The sequence below is a fragment of the Strix uralensis genome, chromosome 4, assembly GCF_047716275.1.
Source record: "Strix uralensis isolate ZFMK-TIS-50842 chromosome 4, bStrUra1, whole genome shotgun sequence".
NCBI classification, from domain to species: Eukaryota; Metazoa; Chordata; class Aves; order Strigiformes; family Strigidae; genus Strix; species Strix uralensis.
In genome coordinates, this window is record NC_133975.1 from 129,980,986 (window position 1) to 130,001,123 (window position 20,138).

The 20,138-nt window shown below is 45.2% G+C and overlaps 1 protein-coding gene across 1 annotated transcript; it reads right to left on the reverse strand.

Moving 5' to 3' along the window:
• Nucleotides 1-288: 288 nt before the first annotated feature.
• On the reverse strand, nucleotides 289-9,244 carry TMX1 (thioredoxin related transmembrane protein 1). The gene is made up of 8 exons (XM_074869213.1): nucleotides 9,060-9,244; nucleotides 8,819-8,934; nucleotides 7,966-8,011; nucleotides 7,318-7,446; nucleotides 5,686-5,731; nucleotides 5,487-5,588; nucleotides 4,172-4,241; nucleotides 289-3,434 (listed from the first exon to the last, which is right to left on the reverse strand). The coding sequence occupies exons 1-8, from the start codon at nucleotides 9,200-9,202 to the stop codon at nucleotides 3,256-3,258; spliced, it is 831 nt and encodes a 276-aa protein (XP_074725314.1). The 5' UTR covers nucleotides 9,203-9,244; the 3' UTR covers nucleotides 289-3,255.
• Nucleotides 9,245-20,138: the final 10,894 nt, after the last annotated feature.

The window sequence follows — 20,138 nt, forward strand, 5'->3', positions numbered from 1 at the left end:
TGAAAGCTCCCTCCCAAACCATACAAAACATCTAACCAAAATGATAAGTAGTCAGCTCATGTTACCATTACCATACTCAAGCCAGTCTCAATTAAAAAAACACAAGTACCTCAGTGCAGCTTTAGTTTGAAGTACTTAAACCTGTCTTTTCAAAAAGACTTATCACAAATGGTTTGTTAGCTGTAGTGTTACAAGTTTTCTTCCATGGAAATAGCTGCAATTTTGCTTCATTGCTGAATGGCAAGATACTGTCTTAAAAGAAAAAAAAAAAAGACACAAACACAGGAATCCAAAGCTGGTGGTTATTTTTTACTTGAAGACTCTCTGAAGCATTAAAAAAAAAAAAGCATTGTTACAGTTAAGTGATTCCTTCTGGAATAAAACTGGACATGCTCAGTCAAGGTGATGACATGGAAAGGGCGGTCTAACTTTTACAAAACTGATATTCAAGCATCATCAAAACACGCAAAGGACAGGCTCTTACACACATTTGTTACATTGCAAACTTCGCTCAGCCTCAGTAAACATCTTTGGAATATTATTTTTAAAAAAAATATCAAGAAATTTAAATATTCACAGGACAAAACCATAACATTATTAAAAAAATGAACGGTACGATTTACAGAGATCAGCAAACACAAGCTGCCTATGGATAATCAAAACAGAACTTGCAGAAGTGACACTAGTCACAAGCATAGCTCTGCCACACAGAGGCTGGATTCCAGCCACTGGGAACACTTATGACTAGGAGGCAGTTCTGAAATTTGGTTACTTGCCTAAGGCAGGGAGGCAGTAAGAAAAGGTAGGTGTGCAGAAGGCAAAGGCAAGGTAAATTAGTGCTAGAAGTTCTTGTTAGACCAGGAGTCTAAAAGTACAGCACAAAAAAAAAAAAGGTTGGTTGTTCTTTTAAAATTAAAAGTTCACCAAAAGTTATCAGTATATACTTTCTATATTGCACAGTTTTAAAGTAACTTAAAACTTAGAAAACCCTGCATTTATAACAGCTACATTTCAATATATTCCAAGTGGAGTTAGCCCATATAGTTTTTAAACAATTTTAAAACAGCTTTTAAAACAATCCAGCACTTTTCCCTAACAACAGCATACAGCATTTCCGTGACCCGTGTCTTGTCAAGCCCTCTCCAAACTAATGAAATACACCATTTATCAAACACAGTGCTACTAGTTCTCCTTCGTATATCAGGGATTTATTGCTTTATTTTACTAGTGACAAAGGCTAAGATCTTAACTTCTAGAGAATTTAAGGCAATCCCATAAGACCAACACCTTAAGGGCATTTACAGCACACAGTTGTCTTCATTTAAACACCAGGAAAAGTTTGGTATTTAAAAATGACAGGAACACTCAGATTTTAACCAAAAGGACCCTTTCAAGCATCAGTTATATCTTCCTAACACATAACCCAGCACTGAAGTCATAAATCATTCCAGAGCACCGATGTTCAGAAAAAGAAAAAAATAAAGAAAAAAGTCAAAGGAGGAAGTTCCATACATCCTACGTAACAACTCATTCTTACTCATCCAAGACCTTGCTGGAAGATTCGCTCAGATATTTGGATAGCTGAATCACTTTTTTCATAACATGGAGAATGAATTATGACTTATCAGATATATTTAAAACGCAGCTTACAAAGAAGTGTTCAAGACTGACAAAAAACATGATGTATTCTTAACAGCTTTACAAGCCAATTCACCTGCAAGAGCTCTGAATATTGTTTTTCCCAGTATTTCTTTCATATCGCATGGAGTTAATTAGGAGCTCCTTGTCTGATGCTCTTCTTCATACTCACTAGGAAAGCCTGGCTTTAGAGAGCCAGGCTGCAGTGAAAAATATCAAGAACGTTTCTGTTTGCGGTCTTAATTACTCACGACCAAGTTTACTACTGACACAGATTTATCAACTGCCAGTCCTGCAAACCCACTCAGATGAACAATTTAAAAAAAAGAACTAAAAGAAACAAAACCGCCCCCCAAAAAAGAAAAAATCCAGCAAGAACAGGCTTGTCAAAAAAACCTAAGCGTGCTCAGCATTAGGCTAACCCTTCCCTTGCAAATACTCTGGAAATTAACTGAAAGAATATGGAAAATTCTTTACAAGCGATGCAAGATAACACTGGTCCAATGCGCATGTGCATTCTTTTTATTTCTATACAAAGTGAAAACAAATACCATACAGAAAACAGCAGACTACAGGGTTTTTTTAAAGAAAGAATTAGGGTAATTGTTTCAAGATGGTTTCGTGAAAACAGAAAAGATGACTTTCTGTAAAAGAAATTACGAAGCAGTTATTTCAGCTTCAGACCAGGTACAGCTTGACTGGATTTGCAGTGAAATTTGATTAAGCAGAAATCACTGATAATCTATTAAAAATAAGCAGAGCCCTACTGCCATCCAGCAGGATGAACTGATAGGATTTGCACTCAGCAGAGAACCCTGCGTGTAAACTATTCCCATCTGAATCGGAGTCACTGAGACAAACAAGACTTCACGGCGCTACTGGTAATCGTTTCTAGAGCAGAATTAGTTCGCCAAGAAGCTCCTATAGTTTTCTACAGCCTTTTCTAAAAGAAATCGATGCAAATAGCAGGTTTCTGGTCAGCCAGAGAATCCACACTACACAGAGCGCTTGTGGTAGTCTCCACCTGGGAGGATGGCAAAGACAAACTCTCTAGCAGCTTCTGTTCCTCTAAACGAAGACAGCAACTCATCTCTTTGGAAGAAGAAAGATTGGGGGGTCTGTAGCACTCATTGTCATAGCAGAAAGCAGTTTTTGTCACATAAAAAGCCTGGAATATGTCCCATAACTGAAGGAACTTTTCCCCTCAGCATTCCTTCAGAGCACAACTAGATAAGATTTATACCAAGAAACTTTTTTGAATGCTTTAACAGCAAACAGGTTAGTGCATTTTCCTTGCTAATGCTCCCTAATGCAACAAGTACACTGGTTTACATTCTGTTAAAAAAAAAATCCCTATAGAACAAGTCATTCAAGAAGCCACATAAATTATTTCTTGGCACTTCTCTGCACACAGACAGGAGAAGTTTCAGCCATTTGCAACAGCATGTTTTAGTTTTGAATACCTGATGCCAAAGATGCCTTTTTTTTTTTCTCTGAATTCATGAAATGCATCAATATTACCATGACAGGAGTCATTCCTCTCTTCAAGCTGAAGGATTTGACATTTATCTCCTTCCGAGTTGGTGACTCAAACACTAATCCTGCATGTAAATACAGCTAAGATTTATCCACTGTAGCAGCAGCGGTCACTGGGCGTTGCCTTACAGCATTCGGTGACGAGCTTCTGTTGGACACCTCTTTACCCTCCGTTTCATCATCTGAGATATCTTCCTCATCTGCTTCTTGCTCTTCATCCAGCTTTTTCAGCAGCTGAGCTGACTCTGGAGCTAGCTTTCCTTAAGGAGAAAGAAAAACATGCATGCACAAATAAATGCCATTACCATGTGAAATACACTTTTTTTAAACATCACAGGCTATCACAGAATTTTAATGAATTTAATCCAGGTAGCACTTTCCAGTATCAGTCACTTGAACTTCTATCTTAGGTAGAATTGTTGCTACCATGAGGTTACCCACAAATCAACTATTAAGAGATTACAGACTACCTAGACAAGGTAACATCCTCCAACTTTAAAAAAAAAATAAGTCAGGTTCCTACAAACCATAAACCAAGCATTCTGATCTTTTTTCATGACTTTTTAAGACTACCTTAAAAAAACTCCAGAGGCAAACCCCAAACAGAATCATTTACTATCCACAGAAACACAAATTCACTTTTAATCCTCACTTTTCCCCTAAAATTTATGCAAACCCCCTGTTTAGCAACAGGGAGCTCCACTCAAAACTTATCTCCCTGCACATATGGAATTTCATATCTTGCAGGTATGAAAATGCTGTAAAAACGTTTTTTCCCTCTCCTAAAAAAGTTTTGTAAAAATAGTTTAGCTTTAGCTAAATACAAACCCACTACAAAGCCTAAGGGCAAACAGCTGCAAGTAAAGCAAAGCATCAATCACAAGTGTGAGCTTCTTCACTAAATCTCACGTCCTGCAGACACAAGTTACCTACTGGTATTTATTAAATAAGATTTACCAAACAGCTTCACTGACTTAGAAGCATACAGCAGGCTTACTTGAGTGAGGGTACTGTGGTGGTCTGTGTCTTTTGGAAGGACAGATACAGTCTGCCAAGAACACCATTACCTGAAAACAAAGACAGACAAGTTTAAGCCTCCAAACATCCTGCACATTAGAATCAAAGAATCATTCAGAATGGAAAAGACTCTTAAAAGATCATCGAGTTCAACAGTTAACCTGGCACTGCCAAGTCCACCTCCAAACCATGTCCCTAAGCGCCACATCTACACGTCTTTTAAATCCCTCCAGGGATGGGGACTCCACCACTGCCCTGGGCAGCCTGTTCCAATGCTTGACAACCCTTTTGGGGAAGAAATTTTTCCTAACATTCAATCTAAACCGCCCCTGGCACAACTTGAGGGTGATTCCTCTTGTCCTGGCGCTTGTTCCTTGGCTCAAGAGACTCATCCCCCCTCTCTGCACCCTCCTTTCAGGTAGCTGTAGAGGGCCATGAGGTCTCCCCTCAGCCTCCTCTTCTCCAGACTAAACCCCCCCAGTTCCCTCAGCCACTCCCCATCAGACCTGTGCTCCAGACCCTGCACCAGCTCCGTTGCCCTTCTCTGGACACACTCAAGTAGTTAAATAATTGATAAAGATATTAAACAGAACTGGCCCCAGTACTGACCCCTGGGGAACACCGCTTGTGACCAGCCACCAAGTGGATTTAATTCCATTCACCACCACTCTCTGGGCCCAACCATCAGTCAGTTTTTAACCCATCGAGACAACATCCACAGCCTTTCCCTCACCCCCTAAGCAGGTTCCCCTGCCGTAGAAGGAGATCAGGTTAGTCAAGCAGGACCTGCCTTTCATAAACCCATGGCTGACTAGGCCAGATCACCTGGCTGTCCTGTACGTGCCGTGTGGAGGCACTCAGGATGATCTGCTCCACAACCTTCCCCAGCACCGAGGTCAGGCTGACAGACCTGGAGTACCCCAGATCCTCCTTCCAGCCCTCCTCGTAGCTGGGTGTCACATTTGCCAACCTCCAGTCACCTGGGACTTCCCCAGTGAGCCAGGACTGCTGATAAATGATGGAAAGTGGCTTGATGAGCACTTCCACCAGCTCCCTCAGCACCCTTGGGTGGATACCACCCGACCCCACAGATCTCTGCACGTCTAAGTGGTGCAGCAGGTCGCTAATTATTTCCCCTTGGATTATGGGGGCTTCATTCTGCTCCCCACCCCTTTCAGCTCAGCAGGCTGGGGACCCCAAGAACAACTGGTCTGACTATTAAATACTGAGGCACAGAAGGCATTAGTATAATACACACTAGCCACAAGCCAATCTGTTTCAAGTGCTTCACTTACAAGTCCCAGAATCAGTCCAGAAAACAGAGTTGCCAACGCAAAAACAGCATACGAGCCCCAGACTGGTATCCCAACATTTTCTGTTAAATAACCATGGCAGTGCTGGAATAAAAGACAAGAGAATCATTTCAAGAACAGCTGAATATCATGTCTATTAAGATTATTTTATCTTAATAAAAGTAGAGGTCTAAGCACATACCCTGATCCACATTGACAACTGAAACAAAGCTGACATACTGCTCATCCTGAAACAAAGCAGAAAAAAAAAATAACTGAAATTATCTTTAAGCCAGTCACATACCTTTATATTCTGATTTGCCTGACTGGTCATTATTTAGCCCCATGTTGAAGAACCTTCTGCTCATTTCTGGTTTCCCTTCTAACTACTTTGATTTTTATCTTCTGTTTTGTCTTTCCCATGAGGCTACCTTCGGTACCAACATCAGCTTGTATAACATTCCACATAAGGACAACTACGAAATCACCAACTGCCTTGACTTGGATCTGCTGACATAGGAATTTCAGTTACTTTTGTGGATGTTCTAAGTTGTACTTGAGCCAAGAGTCTATGAGAAGTTAGCTGGAACTCTCACAATCTTAAGAATTAAGCATCTGGAGATTTTATTAAAAAAAAAATTAACCTTAAAAAAAAAAATCAAGTTATATAAGAACCGAGAGCTCTTCAGATACTCGAGCCGTATTTTACATACAAGTGAAAAAGACCAGGCTATCTGCCGTGTATACCCTGCCAATTCTGACATTTCCCTGCTACTGTGAGACTTAGCATTAAGTATTCACTATCTTTAAAGGAAACAAGAATTAGAAACATTAAGCCAACCTAAGTTGCTAATGAGTGATCCATAGAAGAAGCCTGCATACTGTTTCAGTACGCTCAAAAAATGGAGCTGGTCCTCTACACTTGTAATAGAAAACTTATTAATCCTAAAATTAGTGCCCCATTTCACACATTCCTCGGTGTGGGCTAATATACTTTCTAGACCAACCACACAGTTTGAAGATTCAAATAGCACTGAGAGTAGACAAAGTAACAATGCTGAATTTCCTAGAAGAGCCACAAGAAATGTAGAATTTCAGTCTAGCATAACGCTTCCTAAACTGAGCACTGCTACAACACTTAGCACAGAGGTGTTTCAGCCATCATTGCTTTAACAGAAGAAAAACCATGAACAATTGGGTTTATTTGCCTCAACCAATGGTCTCTCCAACACACTTTACCACTCAGTTACTCAACTACTCAAAAACCACCAGGCAGCACAAACAGCAACAACTAAAAGCACTGCAAAGCCACAAAACTAGAAAGAATCCCAGAGACCATGTTTCCTCCCCACTTTTCCTTAACAAATTAATCTTCATCCTTCCACTCTGCTTTTTACCTTTGCTACAGATATGTCTTCTTAAATGGCCAGTCCATACCTTACAACTATGTTGCTACGTTATTTTATTGCTAATTTCCTAGAGTTTATCTAGGCAAAACATCTTGCTGCCATATAAACAAAAGAACTTCAAGTGTCAGTGAGTTACCTAGAAGAGCTTAGTAAAACAACACAGCCACCTACAACTATTTGAAGCCTCGAAAAGTAAACCTTGCTCAGGACATCTCTGCTATGCTCGTGCAGACAATCCTCCCACAGCTGACGGAGGAGGCATGACCACCCACCCAGCATGTCCACACACTTCTCACAGAGCCACTGCATGAGCTGTTAACAAGGAGGCAGCACCAGGTGCGGCACACCTAAGGACCTGTCCCAGCATGTCCTTAAAGTATAATAATTTGTTGTCAAACATTTATAAAAATCCTACCGAAACTTACAGGAAGGAGGAAGGACCAAACCATGATGAAACTGGTTCAATGGATTTCCATTCCTGCTCACTGATGAAATTTATGAAATCAGTTTTAGTTCTTGCACCCTGGTATCTCCTGAACTCTCCATCTTTACAGCTGTAAACCAAACAAAAGAAGTCCTTTATTTTAGACAGTCCAAGCACACACCATTTGTTTCCACTCAACATCTTCCCACCCATCACCCTGCCTTTTTTTTTTAAGCTTTACCTTGCTTTAAATAACATTGGCTCTAAAATGTTTTCCAGAAACCTTGACTACAACTGTTTCTAACATCTTGACTCCATGTGTATCTTGGCAAGCTTTAGGTTGCAATTTCACAAAAAGATAACGATCTTTCTAATGCACTTGTCACACGACTGCATTGAGATCAACCCACAGAGAAAAGATTGCAAAACAGAAGCACCCACGAAAAGACAGAATAAATAAGGCCTGAAGGGAAAAAAAAATAATCAACTGACAGTACTGTAAGGTCACAGCAAGTAAGACAGTGGTTGTCTTGGTGTGAAGTAACTCACATTCTTAAAGTGCATGGTTAATCTCATTCATCTGCCCCCCAAAAAAGGAAAAAAAATATCCACTCTTCTCCAAAAAAATCCTGCTGCATTGCATACTTACTGATAGATGGTAGGAAGAGCTGTTATGATAAATCGTCCACTTAATCCTGTAAGAAAATAGTTATTTTCAGAATAGTAGCGCACTCATGTAAGAACACGCAAGAAATGTTATTACACACCAAAATAAAAACAGCTGCTTCCACAGGTATCACATTTTAATTGTGATCAAACACAAACTTTGATTTGCACAAGTACTGCACAGAATCTAAAAGAAAAGGCCCCTGGACAAAGAGCAAGAAAGTTTCTCACTGGGGAAAAAGAGATGTTTGGGGATAACTGTTCTACTTGAGTATTTTGGCTGTAGCTCTTCAGAGGTGCTCTCCTTTTCCCCCATGACCTGCAACCTCCAGTGCTTGCAAAAAATAATCCAAGTGAGGCAGGTTCAAAAGTTCTTACGTGACTTTAGATAAAAGTGTCAGCGTGGAGAAGGTCATTTTTACAAATCCCACACAAACGAGGGCAATTCAGAGAAGTGAGCTTCAGCTAAGGGAGACCAGGCTGTTTGCACTCCCTTTTGCCAACAAATGGAGGTACTACTACAGGGAAGGCTGGAACCACATCTTTGCTCTATATGATACTTTAGAAGTATGGCCAAAAATCTCCTTGAAACCTTCCAAATCATTCCCTGGAGAAATCTTCTTGTTCTCTTTAACTATTAAGAAAGACTAAAGCATTTAGTCTACATATAGCAATCTACCTTAGGTAGAGATCAGTAAAGGATCTTTATTATTTCCTATTAATTCTGCTTATTTCCTAAAAGCACATACACTTGCACCGAGTATTCTCTCCCGAGTGCTCAGAAACCGGAAGCCACGGGGAAGGCGCACAACACTCCCCCCTGCCCAGACCCTCACCCGGCTGCTCCGTGACATCCACTTTGGCGATCTTCACGTCCAGGTCCTCGCCCCACTCGGCAAACTTCTCCCACTCGGGCTGCAGGTTCTGGCAGGCGGGACACCAAGGGGCATAGCTGCGGGCAGCACAAGTCCGTCACTACACGACACCGATCAGGCCCCGCGGCCTCAGAGCAGGCCGCTAAGAGACCCCCCACCCGCCGGGCCCCGGCAGCCTTAGCGCCCCCCCCCCCCGACTCACAACTCCACCATCCACTCGCCCTGCAGCAGCTCTCGCCACATGCCGTCCGACAGCACCTTCACCGGGCTCTGTTTCCCCAGCGCAGCCGCACCGGCCGCCAGCGCCAGACACAGCAGCCCACACAGCCGCCCGGCGGCCGCCATCTTGTCCCGCCGCGCCGCGCGCGCTTCCGCCTTCCCGCGCCGGCGAACGTGCCCCTGGAGACGTCACTGCTGGCTCCTCCCCCACGCCGTGGCGCACGCGCCCCTCACCCCCCGGCGTACTGCGCGTGCGCAGAAAGGAGGGCGCTGCGGGCGCTTCTCTGGGCGGGGCGGGGACGGGCTGGGGGCGGGCTCAGCGGGCGCGACAGCCTATAGAGCGTCGAGTTGTGGGGCTGGTGGACACCGGGCTCGGCCAATGGGGGGCGCCGGTTTCTGCGCTTCGCACGGCGGCGCCCTCCCTTCTCCCCCGCCATGTTCTTCACAGGTGATGGGGGGCGGCAGGGGCAGCTTTGGTGACTCGTTTCTGTGGTAAACCCCACTCCCAGCGTCACCCTGGGGATGTGAGGGAGAGCTACTGCTTCCCCCTGCTGCTGTGCAGGGGATGGCATCTCCACAGGGAGCCTGCTGTCTCCACAGGGACCCCAGCCCCTCAGCTGGACAGCAACAGGGCCTGCGCAGGCTGCCTGCCCTCCGTCAGGGTGCACAGCTGCCCAGGAACAAAACCAGCTGCAGCAAATACTACGGCTGTGTGATTCCTGCCCGAGGAATGGGAGAGCTGTGGGCACTCAGCAGATTGTGGCCCACCGTGAGGTGAGGAAACTGCTGTACAGGGTCACAGGAAGAACAGATTCCCCTCACTCCAACCCCTACTTCCCTCTCCTGCATCTTTAGTTACTTACGGCAGAAAGTAACTTAGTTCTCAAGCAAAAGTTGGCAAGAAGGTCACTGGTAACGAGCAGACAAATCCCACATCATTTCTCCACAGTCTATCAACACCTTAAGGTTTTCCAGGGAAGGAATCTTTTTTTTTTTTTCCCCATATGCACATACTTTACCACATCTTTTCCCAGCTCTTGGTCAGGAGTGGCTGTGATAATGTCACCTTCCCTTTTCTGCCTGGATCATTTCTTTCCTTGCATCTTCCGAAGAGGCCTTTGCCATAATTTCACATCCCACAATTTAGGGCCTTGGCAGGTGGAGCGAGCTGGTCTGCAGCAGCCATTAGAGCAATGCAGGAAAAAGAATAAATCAGTGCTTGGGGCTGGGTATTTTTTTTTACATTTTGGCAACTTTTCTGTAGTACAATGTGTATGTTCCTTTCTGTAGAAGAACACTAAGGCATTACTAAGTACTTGATGAAGCTTGTTATTCATTGATTCAGGGTTCAGTAATAAATCACTGCCTGCAGCACTCTCCCTGCTCACTGCCATTCCACTTTAGTCATAATTGAATTTTTTAGATTTGTTATTGATAATCCAAGAATACCTCCGTTCTGCATCAGTAATGAGATGAGATGCGAAGAGCTGTCTTCGGTTCTTCAGGGTAGCAGTACGCATCCTGATAATTTAAGACGTGTTGAAGAATAAGTACATAAACAAATATGTTGCATTACCATGTGGAACGGAGGTTGGGTGACTACCGAGCTGTGTGGCTTTGATCTACATCCTGGGGAAAGTGGCTGGAAGCATGATCCCACCTTTTATTCATGCTGAATAAGAGGATAAGTAAATGTTCCTTTCTTCAGTGCATCCAAAGAGATGCCTGCGCGGAGGATGAATTTGATTTAATCCGTGTGCAGGTTAACAGAAGAGAAAAAACGTGATGGCATACGGGCAGCAGCAGAAGCGATTGCAACCCAGCCCCTAGACAACACCACAGAAAAGCTCTTCTGGGCCCAAGTCCCACCTGGAAGGGCACACGTGGAACTGTGAGACAGGAAAAATGACTTTGCCATGTAATGCTACCAGGCTGAAGGAGATAGGAGCTGGTAAGCATTCGCTGTAAATAAAGAGTAGCTTCAAAGGCACACCAAGCTCCCTATGGAAACAGCTTGAAAGACACTGAAAAGTATGACTTCATACCTCCTTCGCTTGATTCCAGCAATTATTTAAGGGTAATGGCTGCTGTAAATTACATCTTTTCCCCATTATTGTTACACTGACATTGTCTTGCTTCTTTGTAAAGTTTTGAGGCATTTGAGAACAAGAAAGCCTTGACTGTATCTTTTATGCGTTCTTCCTCCAGCCTATTCACCTCAGCCCTCCCAAGCTGTACGGAGAAATGTCTGCCTCGTTTTTCAAGGTTCACAGTAGAATAAAGAGATTTAATAACCGAAAAAACATGGGATGGCTCTGAGTGACCTTAAGAAATGAACACAGCTCCTAATGCTACCCCTTTTCCCTTCCTCTGTGCCTGGTCTGTTATTGTGAGGTGAGATTTGCAAAAAAATGTTGCTTTATGACTTACTTTCAGAAATGGGCAGAGAGTGGAAGGACAGCACTGATTTAATCCATTAGTCACCACAGCTCAATCCCCTTCTTACCCTTCTGCTTCCTTAGAGGTATGATACTCCTCCACGGGAGCAACACTGGATCCTTTTATGTTCACAAGGCTGCAGAGCCCCGTGATTCTGATCTTGACCAACTTGAGGTGTCTCCAAGACCATCCTGGTGCTTCCCCCCTCTGCTTAGTCCTGAATCTAAAGAGGGATCCTTGGGCTTCCAGGCATGGCTCTTTCCCCACACAGGTGGCAAGAGTTAAATTGTGGCCAACACATGTTACATAAGTTTTACTACAGGTCCTTAATATTCTCTCTTATTGCAGAGTTTGCCCATACCTCCTTGCGTACAGAAGTGAAAAAAATGCATGGTCTGGCCTGCCGGAGGTGCTGTGCAGGAGTTCAAATTCAGTGATGGTGTTTGTAGGAAGGAAGAGGTATGTCTGCTGAGATCTGTGCTAAGAGCACTGTATCCTGCCTTTGCAACCAAGGTTGGCCTCCAACTGCAGCACCACTCAAGGGGAAAAGTAGGATCCCTGGTGAAAACTCTCCTGAGCCCCAAGGACCGCTGACAGACTGCCCACAGCCTTCCTGTCCGCAAACCCTAGTAACTGTCCACATAGAATCACAGAATGGTTTGGGTTGGAAGGGACCTTTAAAGGTTACCTTGTTCCCCCTCCCCTGCCCTGGGCAGGGACACCTTCCACTAGCCCAGGTTGCCCAAAGCCCCGTCCAACCTGGCCTTGAACCCTTCCAGGGAGGGGGCAGCCACAGCTTCTCTGGGCAACCTGTGCCAAGGCCTCACCACCCTCACAGGGAAGAATTTCTTCCTTACATCTAATCTAAATTTCTTTCAGTTTAAAACCATTACTCCTCATCCTATCCCTACCCCCCCCTGATCAAGAGTCCCTCCCCCCTTTCCTGTAGCCCCTTTAACTCCTGGGAGGCCGCTCTAAGGTCTCCCCGGAGCCTTCTCTTCTCCAGCTGAACCCCCCCAACTCTCCCAGCCTGTCCTCACAGGGGGGTGCTCCAGCCCGCCCGAGCATCTTCGTGGCCTCCTCTGGCCCCGCACGAGCAGGTCCGTGTCCTTCTGATGTTGGTGCCCCCAGAGCTGGACCCAGCACTGCAGGGGGGGTTCTCACGAGAGCGGAGCAGAGGGGGAGAATCCCCCCCCTCGCCCTGCTGCCCACACTGCTCTGGATGCAGCCCAGCACACCGGTGGCTTTCTGGGCTGTCAGCGCACGTTGCTGGCTCACAGTCAGTTTTCCACCCACTAACACCCCCAAGCCCTTCTCCTTGGGGCTGCTCTCCAGCCACTTCTTGCCCAGCCTGGATTTGTGCTTGGGATTGCCCAGACCCACGGGCAGGACCTTGCCCTTGGCCTTGTTGAACTCCATGAGGTTTGCAGGTCCCCCCTCTCCAGCCTGTCCAGGTCCCTCTGGATGGCACATCCCTTCCCTCAGCGTGTCACCGCAGCACACAGCTCGGTGTCAGGGGGGAACTTGCTGAGGGTGCCTCGATCCCACTGTCCGTGTATTGACGATGATATTAAACAGTACTTTTAAATTAGATCTAAGGAAGAAATTATTCCCTGTGAGGGTGGTGAGGCCCTGGCACAAGTTGCCCAGAGAAGCTGTGGCTGCCCCCTCCCTGGAAGGGTTCAAGGCCAGGTTGGACGGGGCTTTGGGCAACCTGGGCTAGTGGAAGGTGTCCCTGCCCGGGGCAGGGGGGTGGGACTAGATGATCTTTAAGGTCCCTTTCAACCCAAACCATTCTATGAGTCAATGATTCTATGATTTTTTCACTGGTTAGTGATTTTTTTCGTGTTCTTTTTCAGCACTGCCACACAGTGGCAGAATTGAGGCTGCTTCTAAATGGGGAAGAGACTGAAGGTTCAGAAGAAATTCCTCTTTGGTTAGAAATTGCCTGTCTCCCTGTCATCTTTCAAGGTGTTAACGGCAGAGGGCTTTTTCTTTGTCCAATTTTACTCATGTTTTTAGGTTGTTTTTCTAAGGAGCTGAGGTAAAGGGGATTTTGTGGTCAGTCTACAGTCCTTCCCCCCCAACACACAACCACAATAGTGGCCATCATTTTGACCAAGGTTGGGGTTACAAAAATATCAACTCTTTATAAATTTCATGAAAAGAGTTGTCCAGTTAGAGAGAGTGAGTACTGCTGACGCACAGAAAGACACTGAAGCACAAGCCCAGATTATTGTTTGACAGAGGAAAAAGTAATTATGAGTATCTTAACCACAGGGGAAGTGTCAGTCAGCAAGAACACTTGTCAGACAAGGGGTTGTTCAGCCGTGAGGCACTGAGCCCAGCAAACAAGGCCAATACATCCTCCTGCCCACAGAGGTGTTTGGTTTTGCTGCAGGATGAAAGATGATAAAGTGGAAAATGCCTGTGTAATCAAGAAATCATCTTTTTCTTGATGACATCAGTGCTTCAGAAAATGAGATCCCACAGGTAGGAGTGGGAGTAGAATGACTCTGCTTCCTCTTGGTTTTCTTTTGAGCTGAAAATGAGAAAAAAAAAAAAGAGCAAGATGCTTGAATGTCTCAACATTTTCCCCAAAGTTAAAGCCACAGAGATGAACAAATTTTCCAAATTCAAGGAGTTCTGTAAGCAGTCAAAAACATTTTAAAAAATTCCACACAATTCACCCACTCTTTTCCATTTTTTTTTTTTTTTAGGATGTTAATTCGTCTATATCTGAAATGTGAACAAATTCAACCAGCTCTATTTCTGCAGGTCTTTTTGTTGTTTTTTTTAAGTACCCTTACATGTCCTGATGATGAGTTGAGCACCAAACCAGATGAATGAGCAGGAGGAGCAGAGAGGCTGCCTGCCTGGAGCTGACCTTATGAAGGACCACTTGAAGATAGCAGAGTGCTGGCCAGGTAATTATTTCAAAACACGGCCCAAGCTCTGCAGTCCCTGGATGAGGTACAGCATCAGAGCCCTGACCTCATTTACACAGCCTGCATTTATGAAATGCCAAGAGATTATGCAGAGAGCTTTCCTGCATGTAATCATGGGAGGCAGGAGACATGAAGTCATTGTCCTAAAGCCCAAGGTGAAATCAGGCTGACCCTGAATGTCCCAGGCCTGAGGCTGCATTTTGTGCTGCTGTAGGAAGAAAAACTGATCCTGCCTCATTTATTTGGCTGTTTTCTGGCTTCGGCCTTTGGGGAAAGTTGGCAGTTAGAATTCCACTCAGAACAGTTTTCTGGGCTTCAGCATTAGAAGAATTAAAGTCAAGAGCTAATTACTTTTCTGTAGCTCTGGATTTGATTCCAGGAAGACAATCCATGCATCAGTGCTTCCTCCTACATAAAAATCCTCTGTATCGAGGGAAATAATTCAACCCTACCTGCCTAAACTGAAGCCCATAGAAGGTGCCACTGACTTCCCAGAAGCCAGATTGGGTTTGGTGCCTGTGAACTTGGCTTGCACGCTGTTACACAGGGGAGGGTTAACAGAAACCCCCTTCACAGGGGACTGCGCTCAGAGAAGGCGCGTTCCCGGCCAACACTAGTCCTTCTGCTCCCCAGCCCCTGAGCGGCCTCAGCGCAGGCTCACGGGGGCCAGAAGACCCTGTGTTAGATGTTCTGGTTCTTGAGAGCTTCAGCTTCGGGGCGAGCAAAGAGTTTCGCAGTCTCGGCTTCTGCCCTTACTCAATCCTTACGTGCCTGACTGCAGTCTGCATCAGCGGGTGAAAACGCCACGCGCGACAAGGTTTGCTGCTTCTCGCTTTTCAAAACTACTTGGAAGACCTCAGGATGACAACAGCCCTTCTCACAAGCATTATCCATCAGTCTTTCCTCTGTGCACTGAGAAACTCCAGTAACTGCTAATTATTCAGTAATTAAGTGTCTCTCTAGGGTCGTAGTTGTAAATCTGGCCTCTCCCAGTCACTGTTTGCTCATTAGGTAGCAGTTTTTCTCAACGCAAAAACAAATTCTCTTCTCTACATTTGATTGGATTACAAAATTGCTTTAAACTCTGTGGAGATGATTAGGAAAAGTGTGTTTTTGCGCAACAGTTACCATGGGAACTAAAGCGGAGAGATCTTTATAAACCAAAAGTCAAACAGATTGTGTTTCAGACAATTAATATTGTCTCACATGTTTATGCATTTGCTTTAACTCTTTCATGCACTATTCTGAGATCGTTTTTAACTCTTTTTCAGTATCAAATGCTGTGTCAAAGAGATTCTGCTCCCTTGAGGATTCACCTCTCTCCTCTCATGCAGGGCCACCTTGCAGCCCTGGTTAGCTTCATCTTCCTCTTCTGGGGACATCTCTGAGGGCATCCAGGTGGGATTTGGTTTGGGATCAGGACACACGTTGTGGAGAGAGGTGTCAAAGCTCCTGTCCTGTCAGCAGAGCCCAGAGAGCTCCAGCAGAGCAGGGTGCGCTGACAGGTGAGCTGCGCTGCTCTCATTGCTTCTCTGCTGTCTTTTCTAACACCCCGCACTCCTCAAACCTGCGTTTCTTCTAGTTCCATGTTTGACATTTGAGGGAAGAGCAGCTGATGAACTGACCCAGTGCCAGTAGCTGTCCCTCTGCTCTCCTCTCTTTCCAAACCCTCCTCTTTCTCCAGCAACCCAACCCCATCCCATCTCTTGATTTCTCTCCTGCCCGCAGCTCTCTCCCTAGCATCTTCCTGGCCTCTGGCTCTCCCCTCGCAGCACAGTCTATCATATCTTAAAAATAATTAGCATTATGCCAGAGAACGATTTCCCACTCCAGCAGTTTCTATTTGTCCTTCTCCCCTTCACCCCCAAGGTGTCAGGAGGCCATCGCTGTACTCAGCTCCCACCAAACTACCAGCATTGCTCTTCACTCTCTCCACTGTTGCCTTCATGCTCCCATCCCCTGCATTCCTGGGCTTTCTGGGGCAAGGTTTTGTCCCGCATTAGGACAGCATTTCTCAGAGCAGAGTTTTGTTGTGAGCACACCTCCAAGAAAAAATAAGAAAGGAATGTCCTTAGTTTCCTCCAGACCTCTGCCTGACTCTGTGTACAGGAGGAATTCCCCTACCAAGGGCATTAAGTATTCATGATTAAAACCCACCCTCTCCTCAGCCCCCTCCACTGTGTGCTGCTGACCTCCTTCTCCTGCACTGGGTACAGGATTACGCAGATCCTCAGGTGTTGATCTATCATGCTGTTGCTTCAGTTCTTCACAAACATCAGAGATACAGCAAGGAAAGCTGCCTTCAGCATAGAAGCCAGTTGATTTTCAGGCTGCTGTTCAGATCACAGCTGCTAGATGAGATCCTGCTTCTTCCACCATCATACCTGCTTCCACAAGAGCATCCTGCAGTCACAGATTTGTCAAGCTTTGACAGGACTTGCAAAAGACATAGTCTTGAAGCCAGGGTGGCTGAACTACCAAATTTCCAGTTTCTGATCAAAATCAGGGAAGAGTGAGACAACCTCAGAGAAACACAGGTGAGAATTAGCATTGCATGGGGCAAGCCTCCTGTTTTCCCTAGCTTCAGTCTCAACCTGCTGAACTGATTTTAGCAGAAACCTTCCCGAATATTTGTTCCAAGGCAGCTAGGTGGCCTGGAATACATCAGCGGGCGAGATTTCACCTTGGGAAAATGAGAAGAGACTGAAAGCAGGAGCCTGCAGTGGGAAATGTTGGGCAGCCACAAATGTAGGTGTTGCTGCTTCCTCTGCTGATAGTATTTTGTTGCAAAAGATACACAAAGCAGAGAGTATGGAGCAAAGCATGTGTGTATAAAGGGACAGCTGGGCCAAGAACTATCTTGCACACTCAGTCACGGAGCCAGGCACAAAATGACCATCTCCTGCCCTCCCAGTATCTATTTACTCCAGATGATATGGATGTAAATCCCTACTGACCTGCAGGTTTTACATCACTTTACACCAATCTGAAAGCTGCTCTTGGCTCCAGGAGATGATGAGTGTTGTGCTGATTGAAACCCATTTGCTGTATTTTAGTGACAAGAAACCTGTTGCCTTGAGGCCAGCACAGGAGTCTGCCTAAGGGTGTCCAAAGACAGAGAAAGAAAATGATCTTAAAACTGTTTTCTTGTAAAATGTTTTGCAAGTGGAAGGTCTGTATGGTTATTCTGGCACTGATTTAGGAGCTCCAGCAGATGCTACGTGCACAGGGCTCGTTCAGGCAAGACAGAAAACAGGCCGTATTTAACTCATTATATTCAGTCAATAAAAACATTCCAGTTCAGGCCCAGTTTCTATCCTTAAAAATTCATGAGGCAGGGGAGATGGCAGTATACCTTACATTTTCCCTGTCACCGTGGGAAATGAAGCCTGTGTAACGTGAGAAGCCCAGAGCCAGGCAATGTTTATTGTGGCCTGTGCTGCATGTGGACACATTCCCATTCACCAGCCTGCGCAGCAGAGCAGAAAGATCAAACCTGCATTTTCACTGTCGTTTCTGAGGCTGGAAGAGTTTTTCTGGGTAGCCGGTGAGGAAGTAATATTACTTTTGAAGCCAAAAATAAATCTTTTGTATAGATAATGTAATCTGTAACAGGCCCATTACTTCATTGCTATCAGATAATGCTGGCGAGATGTAGTTCATGACACTCGAGAAGATTATGTTGGATTATTAGAGCAGATTAGATTAGATTATTTTCCTGGGTATTGAGGTCAGAGGGGCCATGGGGAGAGGGGGAGATAGTCTGATTTTCTGCATATCCCCAGGCATCCAGATAATTCTTGGTGGGGGATCACCTCACTCCTCCTTTTCTTTACATCCCTTTTTCATTTACTTCAGCCTGGCCTGTGCGGGTATTGATGCCAACCTCTTTCTAGTCAATTCCTTGCTATTGAGATCAAATCACACTGTGCCAGGCAGTGCCACAAATAGCGTCGTAGCACCTTGAGTGCGGGACGCATTTCTGCCTTCAGAAGGAGTTAGGCTGGCTGGCTGTTGGCAGAAAGCCTGCTGCTGGTTAATTGGAAAAAGAGTTTTAAATCAAGTTGGTATTTTTTCTTTAAACAAGACATCTCAAATGGAGTGCTTAGCATCAAAGAATCAAGCAGAGCGGCAGAGAAATAACAGCAAGAGCATCTAACGAGGCAGACGACAAGACAACTGACCCTGCTGAGGCTAGCAAGGGAGACAGCACTTCCAAAGTCATCGTCTTTGAGCACAGGGGAACATTTCTTCTGATGAGTTTTTCGTTTTCCAGCAAAAAGAAGCACAGTGGTAGTATGGCAACAAGACAAAACCTGTTCTTCTGGAAGGAACCATCCTTATCTAGCCAAATCTTTTCTCATTGTCACTGGTGGGCTCTGAATCAGGCCCACAAGAGTTATGAACAGCACATCACGATTTTGCATTTAGCACCTCTCCTCCACTTCTCTCCCCGGAAAGTCCTTCTGTGAGTAGCTCCATTGCTGGCTGGTTATGATGGGTATTTGCTCTCCTGGGCTGGGATTAGGATGGGAGGAACTTGCATGGAGCCCAAAATAAAGTTTGAGATCCAAACTCCCTGAGATTGGAAAAGTTTGGATCTCACGCTGGACTTTATTATTCACACTTTCTTTTCATGGCCAAAAAAAAGCCCAGATTTAGCTGCAGAGGCAGCTTCTAATTGCAAACCCAGTCAACAAAGCCCCTCTCTGACGTGTCCTCCTTTCCAGCTGACCATGGCAGTACGAGTCCCTCCCTCCTCTGCTGACACCAAGAAACCCAGCGTTGGGCTACTGAGCGGTCGTGGCAGCAAGGGACGTGGTGGTAGCAAGGTAATTCATGCTCTACACTTACCTTGTTGGTTGTGGAAATGTGTTATAATCGTTTTTGCTTGCAGATCGTGCCTTTATACAGTGCATGTGCATTTGCCACACTCATTCTAACAGACATCTTGTAAGGTTTTCTAAAAACTCATACTCTTTTTGTAACTAACTTGGTTTTTTCACTTTGGGAATTGCAGTCCCAGACTCAGGGCTCCCAGCACAATCCCAGCCAAGCCGCAGGGAGCTGTGATGGACAGGCTGTGATGAGGATGGAAGTGCTGGATCCTGGCAGGAGGTCTTTTTTTGTCACACTGTACTTTCCTCCGCAGCTCTCTGCTGTTGCTGCGGCCTGAGGGATTACGCTGAGCTACCTGCAGAGCATGAGCTGGCTGATCTTTCACACCCTCTGTAAATTCAAATGGAAACCTATTTGCACTAACAAAATAGGGATTCATTCACCCTTTTGCAATAAGAAACAGAGTCATTTTAATATGTTTTCAGGGAATAATTGAGTCCATCATTCTGTAATAAGAGCTCTGCCCTCTGTTCCTCAGAGGGTGTTCTCTCTGGCACATATTTCTGCATTTCTGTTGTGAAGAGCCCTGTAAAACTTGCCCACGCAGTACTTACCGAGGGTGCTGTAACTGCTGTGTAGGCTGATGCAAAATGTTCCTTCACCCACAGATCCCTGCCTGCCTCTGCCTTAAAATGTCATTGAGAAACCAACCAAGAAACCATGATTATTAGAAAAGCTTCTCTCCTAGGAGTCCAGTCCAGCATGTACCCACTCACCTTCAGGTAGCAAAAGTAACACTGGGCTGGATAAAAGTATCCTAGAGCAAAGTGTGCTCC